The sequence below is a fragment of the Eulemur rufifrons genome, chromosome 17, assembly GCF_041146395.1.
Source record: "Eulemur rufifrons isolate Redbay chromosome 17, OSU_ERuf_1, whole genome shotgun sequence".
Classification (NCBI taxonomy): Eukaryota; Metazoa; Chordata; class Mammalia; order Primates; family Lemuridae; genus Eulemur; species Eulemur rufifrons.
The window spans coordinates 39,098,187-39,124,892 of record NC_090999.1 but is presented as its reverse complement, the minus strand read 5'-3'; the positions used below and the strand labels follow the sequence as shown (position 1 = coordinate 39,124,892).

Below are 26,706 nucleotides of genomic sequence, written 5' to 3'. Positions count from 1 at the left end.
GAGAAAACATTTCCCAACAGGGTGGTGACAGTTCAGATAAATAACAGTAGAAATCAAGTTACAGATTTGAAAACATTTAAGAAGCTCAGCAAATGGACCTTCTTGATGGCATAAATGCTAATAATCACAGCTGAATGCAGTTGTAGTACAATCTGAAAGGCTAAAGTCTAATGTGAGCAGTGAATGACTACACTTTCAGCAGAGGAATTCTTTCAAAATGACCTATCCAGCCAGCTGGGAGGCCTTTCAGGCAGCGAAATGACTGAACATGGCATTTAGGAACACACTGGGAGTGAAGACAGAGCTCCAACCACTCCTTAATGTGATTGAGAAACATAACTTCCAAAACAACAATTAGTTGACACCAACTGCTTTTTGTTCCCACAGCTTGAAATTTCCTAATATCAGTCAGAAGTAAGCAGGTGATGGTGAAACAGCCAGTTCTCATCACTATTATTTTCCTTGTGAAGATGTTTGGAGACTGAGTCAAAGTTTCTATAGGATCTCACATTTAAATACGCCAGGGAAGCGAATGCACAGCAGTTTATTAAAATTGCTATACTTGGAGTATACAAGTAAATTTAATGATTTAGTTGAGACATAACTGGGAGTTGAACTTTTTTGGGGGGCAGTAATCTGATTAAATCTATACTTCATATGCAACCAGTCCCAAGTGATACAAAAATAATAATAACAAACCAAGCCATAATCAGAGGGCTAAAAAAAGAACTCAAGAGTGTGATTTTTATGAAACTCATTCCTGGTAAGTGTCTGTCTTAGTCTTTTGCATTGCTATAAAGGAATACCTGAGATTGGGTAATTTATAAAGAAAAGAGGTTTATTTGGCTCAAGGTTTTGCAGGCTGTACAAGAAGCATGTGCTTCTGGTGAGGGCCTCAGAGGGGGCTTCCATTCATGGCCAAAGGCAAAGGGAAGCCAGCATGTCACCTGGTGAGGGAGGAACAGGAGGGGAGGAGGTAGCAGACTCTTGTTAACAATCAGGTATTGTGTGAACTAATAGAGTGAGAACTCACTCTTTACCGTCAGGATGGCACCAAGCCATTCATGAGAGACCCATGACCCAAACGCCTCTCCAACATTGGGGATCAAACTTCAACATGAGAGTTGGAGGGGACAAATATGCAAACTGTATCAGGGTCATTTGGAAAGACTTAGGAAGTTTTTTGTCTTCTCCTCTCTCTTCTCCTTAAATGAGTTTTTAATAAAGTATACAATTCTACTTTACATTTGAAAACTATCCTTTTTGATTCCTAAAAGTATTAGTAAAAATCAGTCAACCAAGAAATCAAACCAAACCAAACTCTACACACAGGCTTTGGTGGCAGCAAGTCTAGGTTCAAGTCTAAGTTCTGGTAATTACTGGCTGTGGGACTCTAAGCAAGTCACTTAACCTCTGTGAAGCTTAGCTTCCTTAACAGTAAAGTGGGGTTCTTCATATTTACATATCCAAATAGTTGTGATCATCAAGTGAGATAATGTGAAAAAGCTTTGAAAGCTGCTTTACAAATGTAATGATTGGAATTTATTTCTTATAAGAAGTGGGTACATCTTCCAAAAAGGATTTGAGACAGTTTATGATTTATTTACATAATACCACAGAATAAAGCAGAAAATAAAGGTAGAAAAATAGAACAACTCATTATTACATTTTTTATAGTTGTTAGGAATTGGCCACAAATTTGGCCAATTCTAAGTTCCTACTAGATAAGCCATAGAGGTAAATATTCAGTAAAAACAGACATGAGTCTATTCAGAAAAAATAAATTAGCTTCTTTTTGTGCTTATTGAACTGTGGTACTTACGGTGAGAGAGAGAGAAGATTGGGCCATGCTCAGGTATGGAGAGCTGCAGGATAAACTGTAGAATCTCCCTTGCATTTCAATTTTACTCAAGAGTAAGTTAAAACATTTTAACATTAAAACAGAGATATATCTTTTATTGAAAAAATTTATTGAGTATCTACTATGATTCAGATACTGTTGTAGGAACTGGGATATAGTGGGAAATAAGAGGTCCTTGATCTCATAGAGTTATAGTCTAGGCCAGAGCAAATGGCTCTTGGATAAGAGCTAAAATGAAATTCACAGATAATCAACCTACACAAAATTAAAAATTAACATCACTTCCTTTTATATAAGGATAAATAAAAGGAATTTATAATAAAGCAATATTAATTTCAAAATGCAAATAAATGCCTAAGCATGATTAAGCCAGAAAGATGTAATAAATAAGGCAAATACTTGCATCTATTTGTAAAAATAAACTAATGTCATTTTTTTCTCTATATTTGACATTTTGAAATAAGGGCTAAGTAAGTATATTGTATCTGTATGTACATTTCCCATGAATTCAACGGTTACCTCTAGATATAGGCTGACACAGATATGTGTCTCGAACATTGCAAGATGGGGTCCGGTTACTGACATGATTTCTGACATGGTGAGCAACTTTTGGTACAATCCTAAACAAAATAGAGAATGTAACATTCCTGGAAACTTAAGTGTGTACTAAAACTGTTCAATTTTTTTTTAATTTATATGTAAAATGGAGTTAGTTTCTGGGCTCAGATAACTACAACAGGGTTTTCACTTATCTGAATGTCCGGTGGGACCCTAAAATGTCATGCAGAACATTGGGTAACTGGTGGTTGTATGGCCTAACTTAGGCATAAAAGGACATATATAGTTAGTTCCCCTGGCCTCTGTCCACAAAATAACCCAGTAAGGGGCCCTCCCATATTTTTGAAAACTGGAAAAAATCCCCACAAATGTCCAAAGTGTTCCCAGAAGGTGAAACTCCTTTATTTGATAACCATTATTGCAGATGTAGAAGATAAAAAATAATTATTAATAATTCTAGATACAGATAAGTGCTATGAAGAAAATAAAACAGTGTTAATGTTAGGTGGGGGTGTGAGACTTCTCTACACAGGATGTTCAGGGAAAACTTTGTAGGTAGGCAGGGTTAGAACTGAGACCTGAATGGTGAGATGGAGAAGGCTGTGCTAGGAGCTGGGGCAAGAACATTCATGGCAGGAAAATGGCAAAAGCTGGAGTGGGAACAGACTTAGCATGTTTAAGGAACAGAAAGAAAGCCACTGTGACTGGGGCATAGATCAGAAAGGTAGAAATCATTGGCTTTCTAGGGCACAGAATGGGTGAGAAATTTCAATGATTAGGTTTGTGTGTGTGTGTGTGTGTGTGTGTGTTTGTGCGTGTGATACCTGAAGACTGATAGATGATCAGCAGTCCAATTTAAACTATTAATACATTCACAAAGACTCTTTGTGTCCTATGATAGGTAGATCCTTTTGAGATATGCCTTTCTGGTAAGAGGAATTATTAATATCTCATCTGTGGCTGATAATGGACTCTTGGGAAAATGCTCAAGAAGCTGGCATGAATTTTTTTTTTTTAAAGATAATTCTTTTTATTCGTGCTATATACTGGGCACTGTATTTAGTACTTTACATGCATCATTTCATTTCCTTACAACAACTCTGCAAGACAATCATCAATATTCCCATTTCCCCCGGGAGTAAATGGGAATTAAATGGTTAGCCTGAAGTCACTCAGGTAGTAAGAAATACCAGTCATTATTGAAATCCAGACCTATGGAACTTCAAACTCTATGATCATTACAGATCTGGAAAGCTGCATAATTTAATGGTGAGCATGATGTTTTGTATCATATCACAGTTCCACCTCCATGGTTGGTGGTGGCAGGTCCCAGATGGACAATGCTCTAAAATTCCTGTTTTGCCTTCTCTCTCTTATGTCAAGGACATAAGTATCCTTTGGTCTCCCTCGCCAAGGACAAGCATATCTCTTCCACCGAATTCCACTGAGGTTAAAAAAAAGTTCTGATAAGGATTCCCTAAATATTTTTATTGCTTTTTCTGCTTACAAAAGCAATGCATACACATCATCCCAGGAATTTCATGGGCTTTCTAAATGCCGCTAAATAAAAATCTAGAACAGCAAATGGAGAAGCGGAGTGGGAGGTGCTATCAGGGTGAGATAATGTGGGAGTCAGATCCTTTACTCAGCTTTCTTATGATGTCATATCCTGGGTACTCACTGAGCGACCAAATTGGAACTTTGAACTCCAGTGGTAGGTATACAGAGTTGTAGGTATAGAGAGTGACCTCATGTGTCCCTTTGAATAACTGCAAATCGGACCAGGGCAAGAATTCTGAGCGGCAAAAAAGGACTCAGAATCCTACAGCAAAGTACTGAAAGTTTCAGTCAGATACAAAACATGGAACTCAAACTGAAAGAGAAAACACTACTCTATCAAGAGAGCAAAACAAGTTGAATCTGGGCTCTTTTCCCGCTCTTTATTGTTCTTACACGCTATCTACAATCGCTGTGACCATGTATGTGTTTTTATCTAGTTTTTAAATGTTCCTCCACTTGTACAGGCTGTCAACTCGCTTCGTTTCACCACCCACTTCTCCCAATGTCAGCAGCACCTCCAAGTTCACGGAACACTTGGTAGGGAGGACAAGGATTCATCTGTGCAGTCACAAGCTGGGTTTCGGTCACTGGATCACACACTTTGATCGACTCGTTTGCGGAGAGGGCGTGTGTGCGCGGGGTGGGCCTCGGGGGAAGTCCGGGAAGGGCGCCAGGCGGCTCAGCCAACGCGCTGACAAGCCCGCGCACGGTCAGTCACACCCCCCACCGTGTGCGCGCCGTGGGGCGACCTTGGGCCACCGACTCCGCCCCACATGGCTCCCCGCCCCCAGCGTGCTGGGCCACAGGCGGTCTCCTAGGAGACCCCGGCCCCTCCGCGCCCCCGTGCAGTTCCGGTCACGTGCTGCTGTGCGGTCCAATCAGCGCCCGCAGCCCGCAGGCTCTCGATTCAAACTGGGGAGCCGCCGGCTTGCGGGTATCGGCGCTGGCGCTGCTGCAGCCGCCCCTGCCAGCCGGCCATGGAGCATCGCATCGTGGGGCCCGGGCCGTACCGGGCCACCAAGCTGGTGAGTGGGCATGCGTAGACCTGGGCGGAGCCGCGGGCGCCGCGACCCCCGGCGTACCTGTCGGTTCTCGCTTCTGCGGGGCAGCGTGGGCCCGGTGTGGAGGCGGACGTAAGTCGGCTGAGGTCGCCCTTTAATGGACGAGGCTCAAAGAAGGGGAACCCGGCCTGGATCCCAGCCGGTCGGGTGGGTGCAGCTTCGTCCCTGAGATGTTGACTGGGTTCTCGTCAATAAACGGCACCTCTTCATTTAAAGCCCTCCAAAACCAGCTGGTCCTCTCACCCGTTGTCCTCCGGAATCTTATTTTTATTTGTTATTATAATAATTGTATATTTTTTTAGAGATGGAATCCCGCTATGTTGCCCAGGCTGGCTTCGTTCGAACTCTTGGATTCAAGCAGTCCTCCGGTCTCAGCCTCTAGAGTAGATGCGACGACAGGCGTGCGTGGCGCCCGGCTTTTCTTTCTTTTATTTATCTATTCATTATTTTTTGGTCCTTAGGAATCTAACGCCTCAATGTGGGAGATGACAACCCCGCCCCCTGCAATGCTCACCGTTGGGACCATCCAGGAGGGCAGGGCGTGTCTCCGTCCTGAGTGCACTTAAGTGACACTTGACAAGGTGTTCTAAAGGTGCTCAGACCTGGAGTGGATCACTCTGGCGTTTCTCTTTATGTCAGCACCTACCTAAATAAGGGTTGGCCCGGATGGATGGTCTGAACTCTTGATGGTCCTGGGTGCTGCCTTTTCTCCTGGGAAGAAAGCTTTGGTATTCACAGGTGTACTTTATCTCCTTTATGATGTGGAGCCAGCAATTTTAGTGATTTCTGCCTTAAAAGATTACTAGAGTGGAACAAAGGAGAGACCACTTTGAGAATCTGATAAAGATTACAGATCCTCTTTACAGAAAAATGCACATGCTAGATACTCATGAAATTTTATATATGATTTCAGGGGACTTGGGGGAGTCTGTGACATTGTTTCTTTCAGCTTAAAACAACAACTATTTGCTCATGATTCTGTGGGTCAGCAATCTGGGCTGGACTCAGGTCCATGGTTCTTTCTGTTCGGGTCACTTATATGCCACAGTCATCTGGTGACTTAGCTGGGACTGAATGATGTAATATGGCCACTTGACTTTGTCCTGGCTGTTAGCTGAGCCAAGTGTAGATAGCTTAGCCCAGGCATCTTCACGTAGTGGTCTCATGGTTCCAGCCTAGTCTAACTAAATGAAGGTTTCCACTTGTGACTTTGTGTTCAAATCTCATTGGTTAAAGCAAGTCAAACAGCTAAATCTGGATTCCAGAAATTTAACTCCGCTTCTTGAAGGGCAGAGTGGCAAAGTCACATTATAGAAGTGTGTGGGAACAGGATGAGAAGAATTATTGCCCTCATCTTTGCCAACAATCTGCTATAGACACCCAGAATGATTATTCCTTTAAGAAAACTCTGACGTATATAAATTTGAATTTTTTGGGGGAGCTAGGCACCAAGAGGTATGGATGATGTGGCAGGGAACAAATAAGGGTTTTAAAAAATGGTGTTTTCATATCTGCTTCCATTTCACAATTGTCTGAACACTTGAAACCATCTGGGGTCAGGGCTGTTAGTCTAACTTTAGGGATGAGGTAGAGGTTGTGTCTTATCAGGGACTTTCAAAAACTTACTCTTCTTTGGGGAGGGAAAGTAAGGCATCTAACTCCCCCCACCAATTTACTGACAGTACTTATGCAAGGGAAACACAGGGAAGCATAACTAGTCCTTATTCCTCCTGCCTTAGACTAAAACATACATAAATTACATCATAACTGGAACTGTTTTAAATCTCATATTCACAGAATTGTATGAAGTGCCTCTTTTTATGGATGCAGAGGGCCCATGTATAGAGACACTGCTGGATTCTGAGTCACATTAAAATATTATCAAAGGAATTTATAAAGGAAAGTGCTCTCTGCTGTCTAGAAGTCTTCAGTCCCCAAGAAATTATATTCAGGCCATGTTTCGACTGATCAAGTTAAGCAGAAAAACTATGTGGCTAATTAATGAAAACATCTCAATCTCACCAGAATTTCTGAGGTAATCAATTCAGTTCTCAACTTTATACTATTTGAGAAATATAGTATTAAACTAAGATTTGGAAAATAGAAAACAGTAGCCAATTTTTTTTTTTAAGTGAGGATTCCTGTTACCAGTGTTTGCAGCTGACTTTTAAGGGTGCTTTTCCCCATTGTAAGATCTGTAATTGTTTCCCCAGTATAATTCAGTTATATCTTAAACTTTTTTTTTTTTTTTTTTTTGAGACAGAGTCTCACTTTGTTGCCTAGGCTAGAGTGAGTGCCGTGGCGTCAGCCTAGCTCACAGCAACCTCAAACTCCTGGGCTCAAGCGATCCTCCTGCCTCAGCCTCCCGAGTAGCTGGGACTACAGGCATGCGCCACCATGCCCGGCTAATTTTTCTCTCTCTCTCTATATATATATATTTAGTTGTCCATATAATTTCTTTCTATTTTTAGTAGAGACGGGGTCTCGCTCTTGCTCAGGCTGGTCTCGAACTCCTGACCTCGAGCGATCCACCCGCCTCGGCCTCCCAGAGTGCTAGGATTACAGGCGTGAGCCACCGCGCCCGGCCTATATCTTAAACTTTTTACAGGGAAATCAAAAAGTTGGCGGCTAGTCCTCTCTTTACTTAGCGGCCCTTTCCTCCCCCCCACTTTTAGCATACCATTTCCCCTTTGTTTCCACATCAGCCTCATCCTAATCTTTCTTCAGGAAAAGCTTGGGGAAAAAAAATCTATTAGTATACAAAGACAAGGCCTTTATTTCCTCCTTTCATGGCTCTCCGTACTTTCTCAAAGTATGTACAGCTCCATTTTCTAAAGCACCAAAGTCTTACTTGAAAATAGTATTTTACAAATTATATAAATTTTTATGGCAAAAATCAAATGACAGACTCAATTTGTGATGAATATGGAAGCTAATTAGCCATTTGTACATCTTCACTGAAATCACTTTCCTTTTTGTAACTCACATATGAATAGTTCATTAAAGTGAAGAGAATGAGAATTCTTTTTCTAAAAACTGCTTAAATCTACTGATCTTTTCTTTGAACTTATTCCGAGTCATCTATATGGTCTCATTCAACTGGCAGACTTTAAAAAGCATAGCCGTCCTTGACTCTGAGAGCTAGAATGGCAAGGTCACACAGTGAGTATTTGGCAAGTGCAGGTAGATCTAGAATTGGTTGTCTCTAAACTCCTAGACCAGTCCTCTTTATATCACCATTATCATAATGTTTTTGGTACTAAGAAGGAAGGAAATTGAATAAATATCCTGGAGAAAAGAGCAGGAAGCACAACACTCAGTAGCTAAGACTACAGGCCTGCACCACCATGCCCAGCTACATTAAATCTCTTGATGTTAAATGCAAAGGCTTCCCAAAGTGCTGGGATTGCAAGCATGAGGCACTGTGCCTGGCCCTAATGGATTTTTTTTTTCCTTGTATAGAGGAATGCAATGAGTTTGAAAGCTCAGGTAGAAGAGTAAAAGTGTGAGCATTCAAAGCATTTTTAAAAGCACTATAAGGGCCCTTGTCCTACCAGAAATTTAAACTTGGCATTAATTGACCATAATCACAACTGTGTTCAATTATGCAGGAATAGACAATAGCTCAATGGGATAGAAACAGAATCAAGAGAGTTCAGAATCAGAATCAAGAAAGGTAATATGTCAGGTAACTTAATAGTATTCAGTTTATTTAGAAAAACATAGCATAATTGGCTCTCCATACAGGAAAAAAATAAAGTTAGAGATCCCCTCCCTCTCACCATAAAACATTCCAGCTAAAGATTGAAATATTAAAAAAGAAATCCTCTAAAATATTAAAACAATTTTGATAAGCATTTTTAATACCTCAGGATGGGGATGCTTAATTAAGAGAGTAAATCCTGAAGCCATAAAGAAAAGAAAGACATATTTACTTCCTTAAAACAATATCAACAACAAAACCATTATATAGCTAGAGGCAACATAAAGAAATTGGTAGGCCAAGAAAAAGTATTCCTACCATATATGAAAAAGGTTTAATATTACATAATTATTCATTCAATACGTATTAAATATATATACTATATATCAGGCACTGTCCTTGGTTGTAAGGATACTGAACTGAACAACACTGATTAACTTTCCTGACTTCTGCACATTTAACATTAACGGAGTAAATAGTTATTAACATTGATTTAAAAATAAAAGAGACAATTCAATAGAAAAATGGCAAATCTTAGAAGAATATGACTAAAGGTGAAGATAGGAAAATGCAAACAAAATATGGATATATCATTTCTTTTACATAGATTGGCAGAAATGAAAAGAATGATAACATCTTCTGCCGGTTGAAGGATAAGGATACATTGTTGGTGGGAATGTGAATTGCTACAACTGATTTAAATATGCTGATACTTTTTAGATATCTATCTATCAAAAACAAAGCCTTGTTACTGTAGGTTATATGAACAAGGATACACCTGTAACATGTTTGTAAAAAATCAGAGTGGAAACAACTTGAATGCCCATTAGTTAGAAAATGGTAAAGTAATTACACAACATTCATAAGAATGGGCTAGATCTATAGGGATTGACACAGAGTGATATCTATGGTATGTTAGATGCAAAAGCAAGTTGTACAATAATGTATAAAATATGATTGGTCAGATTTCTTAAAAAGGAAGCAAACAATAACACACAAACATACAGGGGAAAAATTCTGTATGTGCATCTATATGTTTGATAGATATGTGGGATTGGAGAGAGAGATACAGACTCTTTTGTGTATACTTCTGTATTTAATTTGTTTCAATGAGCATTATTCTGCAATTAGAAGAACAAGTAGAAGACTGCTAAACCAGCCTGGATCAATTAATAGATATAGTTAGTCATATTTGGAAACACTGGGTCCTAGAGAGCCATGTCTTCATTATGTTTATGTAATGCATAAAGTATTATGCATTAAGTAAACTTAGTTGATAATGATTATGATCAATCAACATAAATGAAAATCTTTTATATAGCCCCTCCCTATCCTCACCCACATAATTGATTATGATTTTTTGGTGCAAATATTCTAATGAAAGCTAGGTGTCCACAGAGCATTTTTAAAAATCAGTGATTAAAAAGATGTGAAACTTGTTTAAAAGTATGTTAATGTCCATAGGTACTTGGTATAGTGAAATGACCACTTGAAGTCCATAGAACGGGGGTTCTAGATCTTATTCTCAGACTAAGTACCTGATTGACATTTTCCAAATTGTGTATCCTGCTAGGATCTTGATTTTGTCCCAAAGATTTTTTTCCAGCTATAGGATAGATTGAACTGTATAATTTGTTTTAAGAGATTATCCTGGAAATTTTATATATTATCCTTTTATTTGAGGAATACTTTATCTTTTACTAAGGACTTTTACAGCCATGATGTCATTTGATCTCACAGTGACCTTGTGAGGTAGGTGAATAGGTAGAGAAGTTAAATCAACATTCATGGACACTAAGGGCTCACTTTCTACTATTCATTATTTAGTTCTAGCAACTTTGCCCTGCTTTTCCTGTTTGTATACATTCTCTCCTTCATCCACTCACCTGGTTTGTTTTCTTCCGATCTCCTTTCTCTTCTCCACATCCAGTTTACCACTGCAGCCAGCCAATTCATATTTATCGACTTTCAGGTTAGTAATCTGCAGTTGTGGATTGCTCATAAGGAGGTTTTTTTTTTTTTTTTGGAGACAGGATCTCACTGTTTGCGCTGGAGTGCAGTGGTACAATCATAGCTTACTATAACTTCAAACTCCTGGAATCAAACAACCCTCCCACCTTACTGTCCCAAGTAGCTCAGACAACAGGTGCACACCACCGTGCTTGGATAATCTTTTTATTTTTTGTGGAGATGGGGTTTCACTATGTTGCTCAGGCTGGTCTTAAACTCCTGGCCTCAAGCAATCCTTCTACTTCAGTCTCCCAAAGTACTGGGATTATAAGCATGAGTCACCATGCCCGGCCAAGGAGTGTTTTAATATGTAAGCATGTGTATATGTATGGGTGTTTTTGTTTTTAGATTTAAAAAATTTTTATTATTATTTTTTATTTTTTTAGAGATGGGGTATCCCTATGTTGCCCATGCTGTTCGCAAACTCATGGCCTCAAGTAATCCGCCCACCTCAGCCTCTCAAGTAGCTGGGATTACAGGCATGAGCCACCATGCTTGGCTGTTTTTAGGTTTTAGTTAAGCATAATTTACAGAAAAGTACACAAATTTTAAGTGTACAACTCAATAAATTTTCATAAAGTGAACACCTCGTGTAACCAACACTCAGATGAAGAAATATAACATGACCAGCACCCTGGAAGTCTCCCTGCTCCCTCTCAGTTTCTACCTCCTTTAGAAGGTAACCACTATCATGATTTCAAATGCCAGGGATTACTTTGACCAGATTTTAAACTTTTATGTAAATCGAATCATACAGCATTTACTTTCATGTATAGCCTCTTTATCTCAGTATTACATTTCTGAGATTCATCTATGTTATTACATATAGCAGTAGTTCATTTTCTTTGTATTGTAGTGTGTGAATATATCATAACTTATTTGTCTGTTCTTTTTTTTTTTTTTTTTTTTTTTTGAGACAGAGTCTCACTCTGTTGCCCGGGCTAGAGTGAGTGCCGTGGCGTCAGCCTAGCTCACAGCAACCTCAAACTCCTGGGCTCAAGCAATCCTACTGCCTCAGCCTCCCGAGTAGCTGGGATTACAGGCACGCACCACCATGCCCGGCTAATTTTTTCTATATATATTTTAGTTGTCCATATAATTTCTTTCTATTTTTAGTAGAGATGGGGTCTCGCTCTTGCTCAGGCTGGTCTCGAACTCCTGACCTCGAGCGATCCACCCGCCTCAGCTTCCCAGAGTGCTAGGATTACAGGCGTGAGCCACCACGCCTGGCCGTTTGTCTGTTCTTATGTTGCCATTTGGACACATTATGAATAGTGCCACTATGAACAGTGTATCTTTTGGGGAATATATACTTGCGTTTGTGTTGGGAATATACTTAGGAGTGGAATTGCTGAGTCCTAAGGTATGCATATATTTAGCTTTTGTAGATATTGCCAACCTATTTTTCAAAGTGATTGTACCAATTTATATTCCCTCCAGCAATGCATGATTTTCTAGTTCCTTCACCTTCTTAGCAGAGCTTAGTATTGAGTATCTTTTTTTTGTATTTTAAAAAAAAACTTTATTTTTGAATTATAAATTGATAAATTACAGTTACATATATTTATGGGGTACAAAGTGATGTTATGATTTATGGATACAATGGAATTTACTCAAGCTAATTAACATATCCATCTCTCAAATACTCGTTTTTTGTGGTGAGAACACTTGAAATTTATTAGTGATTTTGTATGTACAATACATTATTATTTACTATATTCACCATGCTGTGCAATATATCTCAAAGAAAAACACTCTTATTTTTCCTGTCTAGTTGAGGCTTTGTACCATTTGACCATTATCTCCCCATTTTCCCCACTCCTCTCAACTACCATTCTACTCTTTGCTTCTTTGAGTTCAATTGTTTTGGATTCCACATATAAGTAAGAACATGCAGTATTTGTGCATGGCTTATTTTACTCAGCATAATGTTCTCCAATTCTATCTATCTTGTCACAAATGACATTTCTTTTTTAAGACTGAATAGTATTACATTGGGTATATATACCACATTTTCTTATCCATTCATCTGTTGATGGACACTTAGGTTGATTCCATAACTTAGCTATTGTGAACAGTGCTGCAATGAATATAGGTGTGCAGACATACTTCAACATACTGATTTCAAATCTTTTGGGTAAATACCCAATAGTGAAATTGCTGGATCTGCCTATCTTTTTCATTTTAGCTATTTTGATAGGCATGTTGTGATATTGACTTGAGTTCTTTTGCATTTCACTGATAATTAATGAGGTATAACATCTTTGTATATGTTATAGGACATTTGGAGATCTTTTTTTTGTAAAGTGCCTGTTTAAGTCTTTTTCTCTATTTTCTATTGGTGTGTCTTTTTCTTATTGACATGAATTTTTAATTTTGTTTTAGAAATTCTGGATATATGTTATTTTACTCTATGGCTTGCCTTGTTTCTGTGTGTGTTTTTAAGAAATTTAGAAAAGATTTAAAATCCGGGCCAATTTAATTTGGAACATAACTCATAACAGTGTTAAAGGAAGTAGAAAGATTAATATGGTTAAGAACAAAAAGCTGTTTGAATTTGGCCAGGAGGAAGACATGATTGGGAGTTAGAGCAGAATTAAATTTCACGAGGTTAAGAAGTTGTTTTAAAAAGTAGAGAAAGTTAAAGATCAATTAATCATTTGCATATTGAATACCTAATGTGGCTTGTTTACTGTGTTACATATCTGGGGTGCATGCATGCAGAAACACCACTTCTGACTTTCAAGCTCCTGCTGTTGTGTATTCAGGAATTGCTAGTATGGATGAGAAGGTTGACCATTGAAGATAGAAGAGAAATGGGATAATAGTTGCTTGGGTGGTTGGGCAGTAGAAAGTATGAAGAGAAACCTGGAAGGAAAGGCATGATCAGAAGGGAAAACAGGAACCAGGATTGGGCAAAACAAACAAACAAACCAAAAAAAACCACTGTGAGATCAGAAATACAGTTGAAAGAAAAAGGTAAAATCAGAAAATCTGATTTTAATAGGCACAGAGGTGAGAAATAAAAGATTCAGAGTTTGTGAAGTGATATACTTGGAAGAGAAGAATGAGAGAAGAGAGAATGGTTATGATAATATGACTATGAATTTTGAGGACTTTTAGGAGGACTGATGTTGAAGTAATTATGTAGGAAGAAAATTCATATGTGAACATTTTGTTTAATCTAGGATGGCTGAGGAAGATGTAATTGTGTGGATTTATTTTTAAAGGAATATGTTCTGCAGAATTTTTAATTGTCATGTCAAGAAGTGATGTAGTGACTGCAGTATAAATCAAGAGGTGTGAATTTGGATGCCTTTGGCTTGGTACACAATATTCTCCTTAGTTTTCTTGCATATAAAGGCACTTCTTCCCAATTTGCCAGATCCTTTTCGTAAATGCGGGTATTATAATACCACAATGTGGTAATATTATGAGATAGAAGTGATTGTAGTATGATATATCCTTAAAACAGAATACTATGCAATAAAGAGAGGTAGATCTATATATGTTGACATAGTAGGTACCCAGTGCCTATTTTTTTAAATGAAAGAAGAGAAAAATGTTTAAGATATAATTTAAGTGGGGGAAATAAAGTACAAAGACACTAAATATAATTTGATTCTATTGAGGCTGGAGAAAAACAGATATACTTTATCAGTATTAGATATTTATTACCAAGATAGAACTTTTTTAGGCATTATATACTAAGTTATTAAAAAAGTAATTTCTTTATTTTCACCTGCAAATATTGTTCCTTACATTATACATAAAAAAAAAAAATCTTTATTTATTTATTTTTTGCTTCTAGAGGCAACACGTGATTGTTGTAAACAATATGTTGTGGAAATATGTTACACAGTAAAAGTTGCCCATATTTCTACCTCAGAAGAGATGATCTTTTTTTCTTTAACAGTTTGTTATATATTCTTTTAGGTTTTTATATGCATATACTAAAGTAGATAGGATCAGATTATGTATATTGTGTTTTACCTTTTTCTCATACTTAATTATATCTATGTCTGTCTAGAGCTATTGATAGAATTCTGTTTTATGGCTATTCCACACTTTCATCAATTTCTATTCAAATTCTGATTTTTCTGTGATATAAACAGCATACAAAAAATTCTTATAAATGCTTTTTTTAAACACCCAGATTTATTAAATATAATTCAACATAAGTAAAATTCAACTTGTAAATGTTTTTTGTCTCATATGTATGCTTATAAATATATGGTGAATCCTTAAAAGTAGAGTGCCTGAATAAAAAGAGATCAAATCTTAAATAAGCATTTGTTGAATACTTACTAGATTCTCTTCTGGGGCTAGCTTTAAAACAATATGGAGATGAGACTTTTGTTTTCCCTTTAGCATTTTTTATTTTCAGAAGAATGTAGAGAGAACATGGATTTTAGATTCAAGATATAGATTTGGATATACAAATTGGTTCTACCACTTATTAGCTTTGTAGTTTGGAGTAAATTCCTTTACTTTTGAAAGATGGCTTTATTATGAGGATTATATACATACAAAGCCACAATGGGGAGAAAAGTTTGTAATATTCTAGTCTAAAAGGAACAAAAAGGACAGTCACTTATTCACATGTTTGTATTTTATTAATAGAAGCAAAGACTTTAGGCAAGAGTCTCATGATGGCGTGGGACAATCCCTGTTAGTGTCCTTGGTGTCTCTGGCATAGGACTGTGGAAGGCTTTACTTGTTTTTATATAACGAGTGTTCTCCAGCACTGCCAGTGTGTATCTACTACCTCTTCCCTCTGCTAGCTGATTGGTGGGTGCTGAATGTGTCAACACTATGTCCTTAATTGTTCCGGTATGAACTAAATGAGTCAGCCTCTTTATTCTGGGCCTTTCTGCTTCCTGATTTCCTACTCACTGATGCAGCAATAAGGAGGAAGAAGCTGAGTTGTCATGAAGTTATTGGAAAGTGACATCTAAGAGAGACATCTGGTTTTTGTCTTCAAGGATGCTATGACACATGGTAGCTTGTATGCTCCTTCAGTGATATCTTGGAGTGGAAGGAAACTGGATTTTTTTTTCTTTTTTTTCCTTTTTGCCACCCTCTTCATTTGCTGGCAAAACTGGATGTTTTTTGAGTACTTATCATGTGCCAAACGCTGTACTTGGTGCCAGTAAATGGCAGAACTGGGATTGGAATCCAGGTCCAACTCCATACCTAATGTTTTCCCCATTCTGCAGGGGATGATTCTGTCCTAGTGAAGTGGTTCAGAGTTTCTTCACTTTGAGGTCAGGAACGCTGTGTTGTGAGCATTGCCAGCAGCATATTATAGTGAGTTGGTATGTACTCAATCTGACAACAGTGCTTTCTTAAAAGGTTCCTAAATAAAGTGGAAGCAGTGGGGTATTTATTCTGTGAATTTAACTAAAGTGGGTCGAATCAACATGTGGTACGCTGTTTCTTAGCAGGCTGACTGTGCACGACACACACCTCCCGTTTTAATTTAAATGGTTTTTGACTCTCCAAATCTGAAATTTTCTGAGTTTCTGGGGCCATGTTTTTATTTAGTACAAATTCCTACAGAAAAGTGTTAACTGTACCAAAGCCACATTTTTGTCACTAGAGGCTAGACTGAACCCTGGTCAATGGAGACTCCATTAAGGGGTCTTTTCAGTATATTTGCTCAGATAATAAATATAACAACAGTGATACTATAATAGCTAACAATTATTAAATATTTCTTGTGTGACAGGCACTGTGATAGGCTTCATAGATATTATCTCACATTATCTCGTCTAGTCTTTGTAACAACCCTATCATGTGGGTGCTGCTTTACAGCTGGAGAAATGTTGGCCTAACTAGCAATGAGTTGGAGGTTGCCCAGCTGGTCAGTAGCAGAGCAGCCTCTGAACCCAGCAATATTTGACTTCAGAGCCTGCACTCTACTCTATCTACTGCTTCCATGTGGTATCTCTGAAGATACCATGCATACTTAAACTTCTGAGTTATTTCAAAAGAGCCTCAAAGGCTGGGCGCGGTGGCTCACGCCTGTAAATCCTAGCACTTTGCGAGGCTGAGACGGGAGGATCGCTCAAGGTCAGGAGTTTGAGACCAGCCTGAGCAAGAGCAAGACCCCGTCTCTACTAAAAATAGAAAGAAATTAGCTGGACAACTAGAAATATATAGAAAAAATTAGCTGGGCCTGGTGGCACATGCCTGTACTTCCAGCTACTCGGGAGGCTGAGACTGAAGGATTCCCTTGAGCCCAGGAGTTTGAGGTTGCTGTGAGCTAGGCTGACGCCACAGCACTCTACACTCTAGCCTGGGCAACAGAGTGAGACTCTCAAAAAAAAAAAAAAAAAGAGCCTCAGAATCATGAGGTGGTTTTAAACTAATATATTATTTGAAGTGTCTAGTAGCTATTCTTTTCAACAGCTTTATTTTGCATGTAAGCAAAAACTGGCTATTTACTTTTAAAGGTTTATCTTTGTGGTCTTGAGCCATCAGGCATTGTTATTATATTATCTTATGCACCTCTCTTTTGATCTCTCCATATAATGCCTTTCACATAATAAATGATCTATGCATATTTGCTGAGTGAAGTAAAGTCATATTTTACATGGGACTCTGAGAAATGAATTATGCATAAAGGCCTTAGTTTTAACCATTTGTTATCACATACTTTTTCATTTATGTAAAAACCCATTAATAGAGCAACTTGACAGCTGTCTTGACACGTACTTCTTAAATGAATAAATGATGAACTAGCCTTGAAAAGTTGCATTTTCTTTAGACTTTTTTCTATTGATATATTTTTATTTTAATTGTGATAAAATATACACATTATAAAACTATTTTAACCATTTTCAAGCATATAGTTCAGTGGTATTAAGTACATTCACATTGTTGTGCAACCATTGCCACCATTCATTCTTCAAAACTTTTCTTTAGAGTTTGAAGTCTTTCAATAAAAAATTTGCAGGACATCATTTATTCAAGCAGTTTTTTAAGTGGAAAAATTACATTCATCGGTTTGAATATATGGGATGTAAAAACATTTAAAAAAAATCAGTCGATTACTAAATGTCATTCTCTACTTTCCCCTAGTGGAATGAAACAGTGGAGCTTTTTCGTGCTAGGATGCCCTTGCGGAAACATCGCTGTCGTTTCAAGAGTTATGAGCATTGCTTCACAGCGGCTGAAGCTGTGGATTGGCTGCATGAGCTGCTGAGGTGCAGTCAAAACTTCGGCCCTGAAGTGACTCGCAAACAAACGGTCCAGCTGCTAAAGAAATTCTTGAAAAATCACGTTATTGAAGACATTAAGGGAAAATGGGGTCAGGAAGATTTTGAAGACAACCGTCACTTATACAGGTAACAGCAGCATGTAAACCCTGAAGGGGAGGAATTAGAGGATGAGTGGATCTGGTCCAAGCCTGCTAAACTTCCTGTTATGAAAGAATTTACCTTGTCCATTGAAGTGATGGTTCTGTTTGTGATGTGTTGAGTGGAGAACTAACTGAATGTGTTGTTAGAGCCAATTGTAGTTTTTCTTGCCCGTTTAGAGCACCCCAGAGCTGTTTTTTCTTGCAATGATTTTTCAGTAAGGAAATCTTTTTTTTTTTTTTTTATTTCATCTTATTGTTATGGGGGATACAGAATTGCAGGTTACATACGTTGCCCATGTACCGCCTTTCCCCCCAAGTCAGAGCTCCAGGCGTGTCCGTTCCCCAGGTAGTGCGCATTGCACCCATCAGGTAGGTACATGTCCCTCCCCCCCCACCCCCCCTTCCCGAGTCAGCACCTTCAAGTGTTACCATTCCCCAAATGGTGCGCAATGCACTCATTGTGTAGGCATACCCCCTTCCCCTCCCCCACCTCCACCTCAGTCTGATATCCGATTGGTGTCGTTCCTAGATGTGTATTTAGGTGATGTTCAGGGAAACCAATTTTCTGCTGAGTACATGTGATGCTTGTTTTTCCATTCTTGGGATACTTCACTTAATATAATGGGTTCCAACTCTCTCCAGGAGAACCATAGAGATGTCGTATCTTCATTATTCCTTATAGCTAAGTAATATTCCATGGTATACATATACCACAGCTTACTAATCCAATCATGTATTGATGGGCATTTGGGTTGTTTCCACATCTTTGCGATTGTGAATTGTGCTGCTATAAACATTCGGGTACATGTGTCTTTGTTAAAGAATGACCTTTTTTCCTTTGGGTATATGCCCAGTAATGGGATTGCTGGGTCAAATGGCAGGTCTACTTGAATCTGTTTAAGATACCTCCATAATGCTTTCCACAGGGGTTGCACTAGTTTGCAGTCCCACCAGCAGTGTATTAGTGTTCCTGTCTCTCCACACCCACGCCAACATGTGTTGTTTTGGGTTTTTTTGATAAAGGCCATTCTCACTGGGGTTAAGTGATATCTCATTGTGGTTTTGATTTGCATTTCTCTGATGATTAGGGATGTTGAGCATTTTTTCATATGTTTGTTAGCCATTCTTATATCTTCTTTCGAGAAGTTTCTATTCATGTCATTTGCCCACTTTTTGATAAGGTTGCTTGATTTTTTCTTGCTGATTTTCCTGAGTTCTAAATAGATTCTTATTATCAGTCCTTTATCTGATGTGTAGTATGCAAAAATTTTTTCCCATTCTGTAGGTGGTCTGTTTATTCTCGTGACTGTTTCTTTGGTTGTGCAGAAGCTTTTTAATTTAATCATGTCCCATTCATTTATTTTTGTTGCTGCTGTGATGGCCTTAGGGGTCTTCTTCATAAATTCTTTGCCTAGGCCAATGTCTGTAAGAGTCTTTCCTACATTTTCTTCTAGAATTCTGATTGTATCACGCCTAAGGTTTAAGTCTGTTATCCACCGTGATTTGATTTTTGTGAGAGGTGAAAGCTGTGGGTCCTGTTTCAGTCTTCTACAAGTGGCTAACCAATTCTCCCAGCACCATTTGTTGAATAGGGATTCTTGTCCCCAGAGTATATTCTTTCCCGCTTTGTCAAAAATTAGGTGACTGTATGAGGATGGTTCTATATTTGGATTTTCTGTTGTGTTCCACTGGTCTGTGTCCCTGAACTTGTGCCAATACCAGGCTGTTTTAAGAACCACGGCCTTGTAGTATAGTTTGAGGTCTGGCAAATTAATACCTCCCATTTTGTTTTTGTTGCTTAAAATTGCTTTTGCTATATGGGATCTTCTTTGATTCCATACAAAGTGTATAATTATTTTCTCTACATCTGTAAAGAATGATGTTGGTAATTTAATAGGGATTGCATTGAATCTGTAGATCACTTTGGATAGTATAGACATTTTAACAATGTTGATTCTTCCGATCCACGAGTAAGGAAATCTTTTCATGCCTTTTGTTCACCTGGGAGCACAACTGCAATAACTCAGCACATCTGGAGAATCCAAAAGAGTGAAACAGTAGTTCTGGGTTCAGCTTTTCTGAGCAATGAGGATTAGCATAATCAGGGCGTAAGTGGCAGAGTGCAATCTGATCTTTAAACAGATCAAGGCCCATATGAAGAATTGTGCTAAAATTCCCTAATATCTCAGATTAAGCCTGACAATGCAAGTCTACTTTTCCCCAAATATGTTTGTTCATGTTTCAGTGCTATTTTATGATATGGACACTTAACCACCAGATAATCTGAGGGAAAATGGTGATCTCTCTCCTTGTGCTTCTCTTCTTCTCACTGCACACTAGGCTGTTTTATTGCTGGAGGTGGAAGGGCCCTACCTAAGATTTAGGTGTGGGAGAAGACTAAAGAGGAATGAAGTCACACGAGTCAAGAAGTAACACACATGTTGTGTTATCTACAGAGCCGCCTACCAAAGTACTAAGGACCCTGAGGGGGGATTAAAGGAAGAAATGGAGAATATGGATCCTTAATATTTGCTTTCTTTAAGGATTGTAATTAAAACACATTTAATGAGGGCACCCAGAGCTGTTTTTTGTTGTAATAATTTTTCAGTAAGGAATTCTTTTTATGCTTTTTGCTCACCTGGGAGGATGGCTATGATAACTTAGTACTTTTCTTGGAGAATCTGAAAATGTGAAACAACACTTGAGAAAAGTGGCTTTTAGCAGAGAAAATCTGGCACTCTCATACCTGAACCATTGCTTTGTCTCCCTCTTGGACTAGTCGCTGAGAGCAGAGTGAGGGTGGTCATGAATGCGTAGGGTGAACAACAGGTTTTGCTGTACATTTAGAATCTAACTTCCTCATGGATTTTTGCCAGCAGCCTCCAGCGTCCAGACATCAAGATTGTCATCTGAGCAATTAGTCGTTTTTCCATTTGGCAGTTATTTCTGGCTTTGATGATCCAACTTTTAATTAGGATCTTGGTGATCTCAGCCTATTCTGAGACCTTAGTGCTTGTTAGCATCAGATGGTGGAAATTGTAACCCTGGTTTGACATGCCACACTTCACTGGGGATTCTTAAGTGATTATTTCTCTTAGGAAACTAATTGCTTGTACCCCATCAAGATTTAGCTAGAACACTTCTGAAAGATTCTCTGGATGAGTAACTTCCAGTCTATTCTATTGTTACTTAAATCGGGTACCTCTCCTTGAGTCCCATGAGACTTTATGGGTCCTCAGGAGAGTGAAATTAGGGCATATTGTAGGAACTGACCATGCAGCACTGACTGCCAGGACATGTTTCACTTCGATATTAAGACTTACTCATGTATCCCATTTTAAAAAATAGAGTACACAAGACAGATTAAATTCATTCATTAAATAATGATTTTTTTTTTTCCTCCAGTTTCTCTAATAGAATACTTGTAAGTCATAAATGGAGCAATGTTTCCTTTCATCATTTACCACCTGAAAGTTCATTATGGCTTTCCATTTTCCTTGAGTGGAAGTTCTGTAAGTTAACCACTGACTTTTGCCAATTGCCTAGATTAATCTGGGTTGAAATCTATTTAGACATGTAAATCATTTGTTAAGGTACCCGTGCCTTGAATTGAGAGTGAGCTAATGAGTGTGCAGCCAGCTGTTACATACATGCAGGCTTCTATCACTGGTACTCAAGATCATCACCGTCACATGCTGGTGCTCCAAGAAAGAACATGGCGCTGCCCCACCTGCCATATCTCCTACTGCTTTCCGTAGGTGATGAGTACTACTGCCAGTTATCATGAAAGCAGAAGAGGGCGAGCATGCGCTAATTTGAAAATAGATGGAGAATCAATGTGGTGGCAAAATTCAGGGACAAACTTCTAAATATCAAGCTTTGTGGAAGAGGAGCCTTTTTTAAAAAAGAATTTATTTATTTTAATTTTTTCTTTCATTTTTAGCTGACATATAATTGTACATATTTATGGGGTAGAGAGTGACATATTGATACATGTATACAATGCGTAATGATCAAATCAGGTAATTGGGATATCCATTACTTCAAACATTTATCATTTCTTTGTACTGGGAACATTTAAAATCCTCTCTTTTAGCTCTTTGAATATAAACAATATGGTAGTAACTATATTCTCCCTGTAGTGCTACAGATCACTAGAACTTATTCCTCCTATATAACTGTAATTTTGTATTCATTAACCAACCACTTTCTATCTTCCTCTCCCTCTACCTTTCCTCTAATAACCATAATTCTACCCTCTTCTACCCTCTACTTCCATGAGCTCAATTTTTTAAGCCCCCACATATGAGTGAGAACATGGCATTTATCTTTCTGTGCCTGAATTACTTCACTTAACATAATGTTATCCAGGTTTATCCATGTTGCTGGGAATGACAGAATTTCATTCTTTTTTATGACCAAATAGTATTCCATTGTGTATTTATACCACATTGTCTTTATCAATTCATCTTTTGGTAGACATTTAGGCTGATTCTATATCTTGGCTATTGTGAATGGTGGTACAGTGCAGATATCTCTTTTATATACTGATTTCTTTTCCTTTGGATAAATAACTTAGTATTGGGATTACTGGGTCATATGGTAGTACTATTTTTAGCTTTTTGAGAAACCTCCATACTATTTCCCATAATGGCCGTACTAATTTATATTCCCACCAACAGTGTATGTGTTCCCTTTTCCCCACATTCTTACCAGCATTTGTTACTTTTTCTCTTTTTGGTAATAGTCACTTTAATTGATGTGAGATTGTTATCTCATTGTGGTTTTGATTTCCCGGATGACTAGTGATGTTGAACATCTTTTCATATACTTATTGGCCATTTGTATGTCTTTTCAAATTCTTTGCCCATTTGTTAATCAGATTATTTGGATTTTGCTGTTGAGCTCCTTGTATATTTTGGATGTTAGTCCATTGTCAGATGAATCATTTGCAAATATCTTCTTCCATTCTACAGGTTGTCTCTTCACTCTGTTGATTGTTTCCTTTGTTATGGAGAAGGTATTTAATTTGATATAATCCCATTTGTCTATTTTTGTTTTTGTTGCCTGTGCTTTTTTAGTTTTACCCATAAAATTTTTCCCTATGATTTCACCTAGTAGTTTCATAGTTTCAGGTCTTACATTTAGGTCTTTTTTTTTCTTTTTAGAGATAAGGTCTTGCTCTGTTACTCAGGCTGGAGTACAGTGGCCTAATCATAGCTCACTGCAACCTCAAAATCCTGGGCTCAAGCAATCCTCCTGCCTCAGCCTCCCAAGTAGCTAGGACTGCAGGCACACACCACTATGCCTGGCTAATTTTTTAATTTTTTGTAAAGACAGGGTCTTGCTCCGTTGCCCAGACTGGCCTTAAACTCCTGGCCTCAAGTGATTCTCCCACCTCGGCATCCCAAAGTGCTAGGATTATAGATGTGAGCTACCATGCATGGCCACGTTTAGGTCTTTGATCTATTTTGAGTTGATTTTTGTATACGATGAGAGATGGGGGTCTAGTTTCATTCTTCTGCATATGAACATCCAATTTTCCCAGAACTATTCATTAACAAAGGTGCATGGTTTGTGGAGAAGCAATATGGCGCCTGCTGTCTTGGCTGGGGTCTGTAGTGATGGGAGGTGACCCCAAGGGTGCTGGCTGCCTGGTGCTTCGTCTTCATGAAGCTCCCAGTTCATGGCAGCAGCTTGTGGGCTTGTGATGGTAGAAGAACTCTAGCAGCTTGAGAGCCCACTCAATACCAGAAATTTGGAGGAGGGAGAAATAAGCTGTTCCACCTACCCTTCTTGTTGGACTCCAAGCCTCTTGGGGGTTTATCTCTGCCAATACCCTGCTCCTTCATGTTCTGCTCCTAATTCTAGGGGCTAGAAGTCCAAGATCAGGCTGCCAGCTGGGTTGGTTTCTTCTGAACCTCTCTCCCAGGCTTGCAGATGGCTGTTCTCCTTGCTCAGTTTTAATCTGGACAATTTCTTATCAAGTTAATGAGTACATTGACTATATGACTCAGCATTCCTACTCCTGAGTATTTACCCTAGAGAAATAAAAACTTCATGTTCACACAAAAATTTGTAAGTGAATATTTATAGATTGCCAGTAACTGGAAGCAACCTAAGCGTTCTTCAGTGGGCTAATGGGTAACTATTGTACATCCATATGATGGAGTACTAGTGGGTGGGGAGGATGTGACTATGAAGGGAGAGCTGGAAGGGCTGTTTTTGGGAATAATGGAACCGTTCTGTTTCTTGATTATGGTGGTGCTTGTACGAATATATACATGTGTTAAAATTGATAGGACTATATATATCAAAGAAAAGAAAAAAGATCAATTTTACTGTATAATAACATTTTTTCTTTTTTCTTTTTCTTTCTTTTTTTTCCTACTCATATTCACCAGCTTAAACATTTTTTTCTTAAGCTGGTGATTTGCAAAGTCCCTATTTGTACCTCAAGCAAAAGAAACCCAAATTCAAGTCATTTGAGGTAGGTGGCCCTTTAGTCATTTTCTGTGGCCCTGGGAAAAATTCTTCCATCACTACCCTACAGGTCTTTTGATGGGACCTATTTTAGATACCTTACCTTCAAATTAATGGGCTACTCACTCCCTCTAGTGGACATCTTTTGTTTTTATAGGAAAGCACAAAATGTGTGCATGTGATTTTATTTTTCTTTTGTTTTTATTCATTTCATCAAGTCCTGGGTTTTTGTCCTGTGATTAGTTGGAAAAGTCCATAGTCTTCCTGGGCATCAGTTTTCTCAAATATAAAATAACAGGGATGGGCCAGATCCTTAAGGTCCTTTTTAATTCTAAACTTTTATGTTTCTAAATATTAAGTATCTATCATGTGTTTTCTAATCCAAGGCAGTGAAGGAACTAAAAAAAAAAAAAAGGAGATATAGCATGATTCTTTCTCTCCTTCACTTTGCAATCTCTTTTGAGAGAGGGTACATACATATATGAAAAGTAAGTAACAGAATCAAGGCAGTATTTAATTAATTACCTAGAAGAACCCATAATAAACAATAAATTAGAGTTGTTACACTGGCAGTCCTTCGGTTGACACATCTCTTTTGTTTGATCAGCATTGTGGTTTTAGTCACTAAAATTTTTTCTATTAATATCTCATTTTTATTTTTAAATGCTGTATATTTTGTGGAGGTAGTACTTTTATGTGGTTCAAAATTTAGAAAGTTCAAAAGGGTATTTACAATGAAAGGCCTTTCTCACATCTCTCTTCCCCAGCCACCTACTTTCCTTTCCTAGAGGCACTTAATGTTACTAGCTTCTAGCATAATATCTTAAAAAGTCATGAGGGGCACAGTGACTTGCACCTGGGCAACATAGAGAGGCCCTATCTCTACAGAAAATAAAAAGATTAGCCAGGCATGGTGGCGTGCACATGTAGTCCCACCTACTTGGGAGGTGGAGGTACTAGAATCGACTTGAACCCAGGAGTTTGACTCTAGCCTGGGAAATGTTGTGAGACCCTGTCTCTTAAAAAAAAAAAAAAAAAAGAAAGAAAAAGAAAAAGAAAAAAAAAAGCACTGTGTCCTGTGTTGTAGCAGAAAAAAAAAAGTCATGAACCTTTAAGTGTTTAGATGGGGTAAATGTACTTCAGTGGCCACATGCTCCACCATTTCCCTATAATACTATACCAACCTGTATCATGATTATCTTATATACATGGCCAGTGTGGGAATTGTGCCTGTGACCCAGTCAGTGTGGATGGGAGTGTTTTGGAACCTCATGGAGGGGAAGGTGGAGGAGAACTTCAACCTAGGATGATAAGGTCTGGATGATAAGGGATTGGAAAGGGTTCAGGTGTCAAAGACGGCAAGACCAAGGGTCTTAGTCAGGAACACACACATAAGCTTCCTGGGAGAAAAGGAGGAGGCTGACCTGGCTGGAGCAGAAATCATAGGTCAGGAAGTCATGAAGGATAAATTTGGTGGAGTTTCTTACATTTCTAGCTATGGAGTAGACTTTTATTTTAAAAGGAGAAGGCAGCCAAGGTTCATGTTTTGAGCAGCAAGGGAATCTGTGCTGTAGAATAGAGTTAATTGAATACTAATAACAGAATAGATTGTAAGGCAGAGAAACTGGTGAGGTGTTTAAGGTAACTGGTATGGGTGATGTTGCCTGGATGAGAGTGTTAGCGGTAGAGTTGAAAAGTAAGGAAGGGCCCATGTTTATAGCAAAATTCCTGGCTATACCTTGTAACTGTTCTGTATATGGTCCTTGAGCTTCGTATGAAGTCTGACTTTTTTTGGGGGGGGAGAGGACAGAGTCTCACCCTGTCACCCTGGCTAGAGTGCAGTGGTATCATCATAGCTCACTGCAACCTCAAACTCCTAGGCTCAAGTGATCTTCCTGCCAAGTAGCTGGTACTACGTGTGCACCATCATGCCAGCCTAATTTTTCTATTTTTTTGTGGAGGTGAGGTCTTACTCATGCTCAGGCTGGTCTAAAACTCCTGGCCTCAAGTGATTTTCCTGCCTCAGCCTCCCGAAAATGCTAGGATATAGCCATGAGCTACTGCTCCTGGCTGAAGTCTGATTATTAAACAATTTTTTAAATGT

The 26,706-nt window shown here is 38.5% G+C and overlaps 1 protein-coding gene across 2 annotated transcripts in view; it reads left to right on the top strand.

The window, feature by feature from the left end:
- The first annotated feature begins 4,883 nt into the window (after positions 1 to 4,883).
- Positions 4,884 to 26,706, top strand: part of DEPDC1B (DEP domain containing 1B) — a 77,958-nt gene continuing 56,135 nt past the window's right edge. For both annotated transcript variants that reach the window (XM_069492429.1, XM_069492428.1), the window contains exons 1-2: positions 4,884 to 5,004; positions 17,840 to 18,105. In XM_069492429.1, the coding sequence (XP_069348530.1) occupies positions 4,957 to 5,004; positions 17,840 to 18,105 (314 nt within the window). In that variant the 5' untranslated portion in view covers positions 4,884 to 4,956. The remainder of the gene's footprint in view (positions 5,005 to 17,839; positions 18,106 to 26,706) is intronic.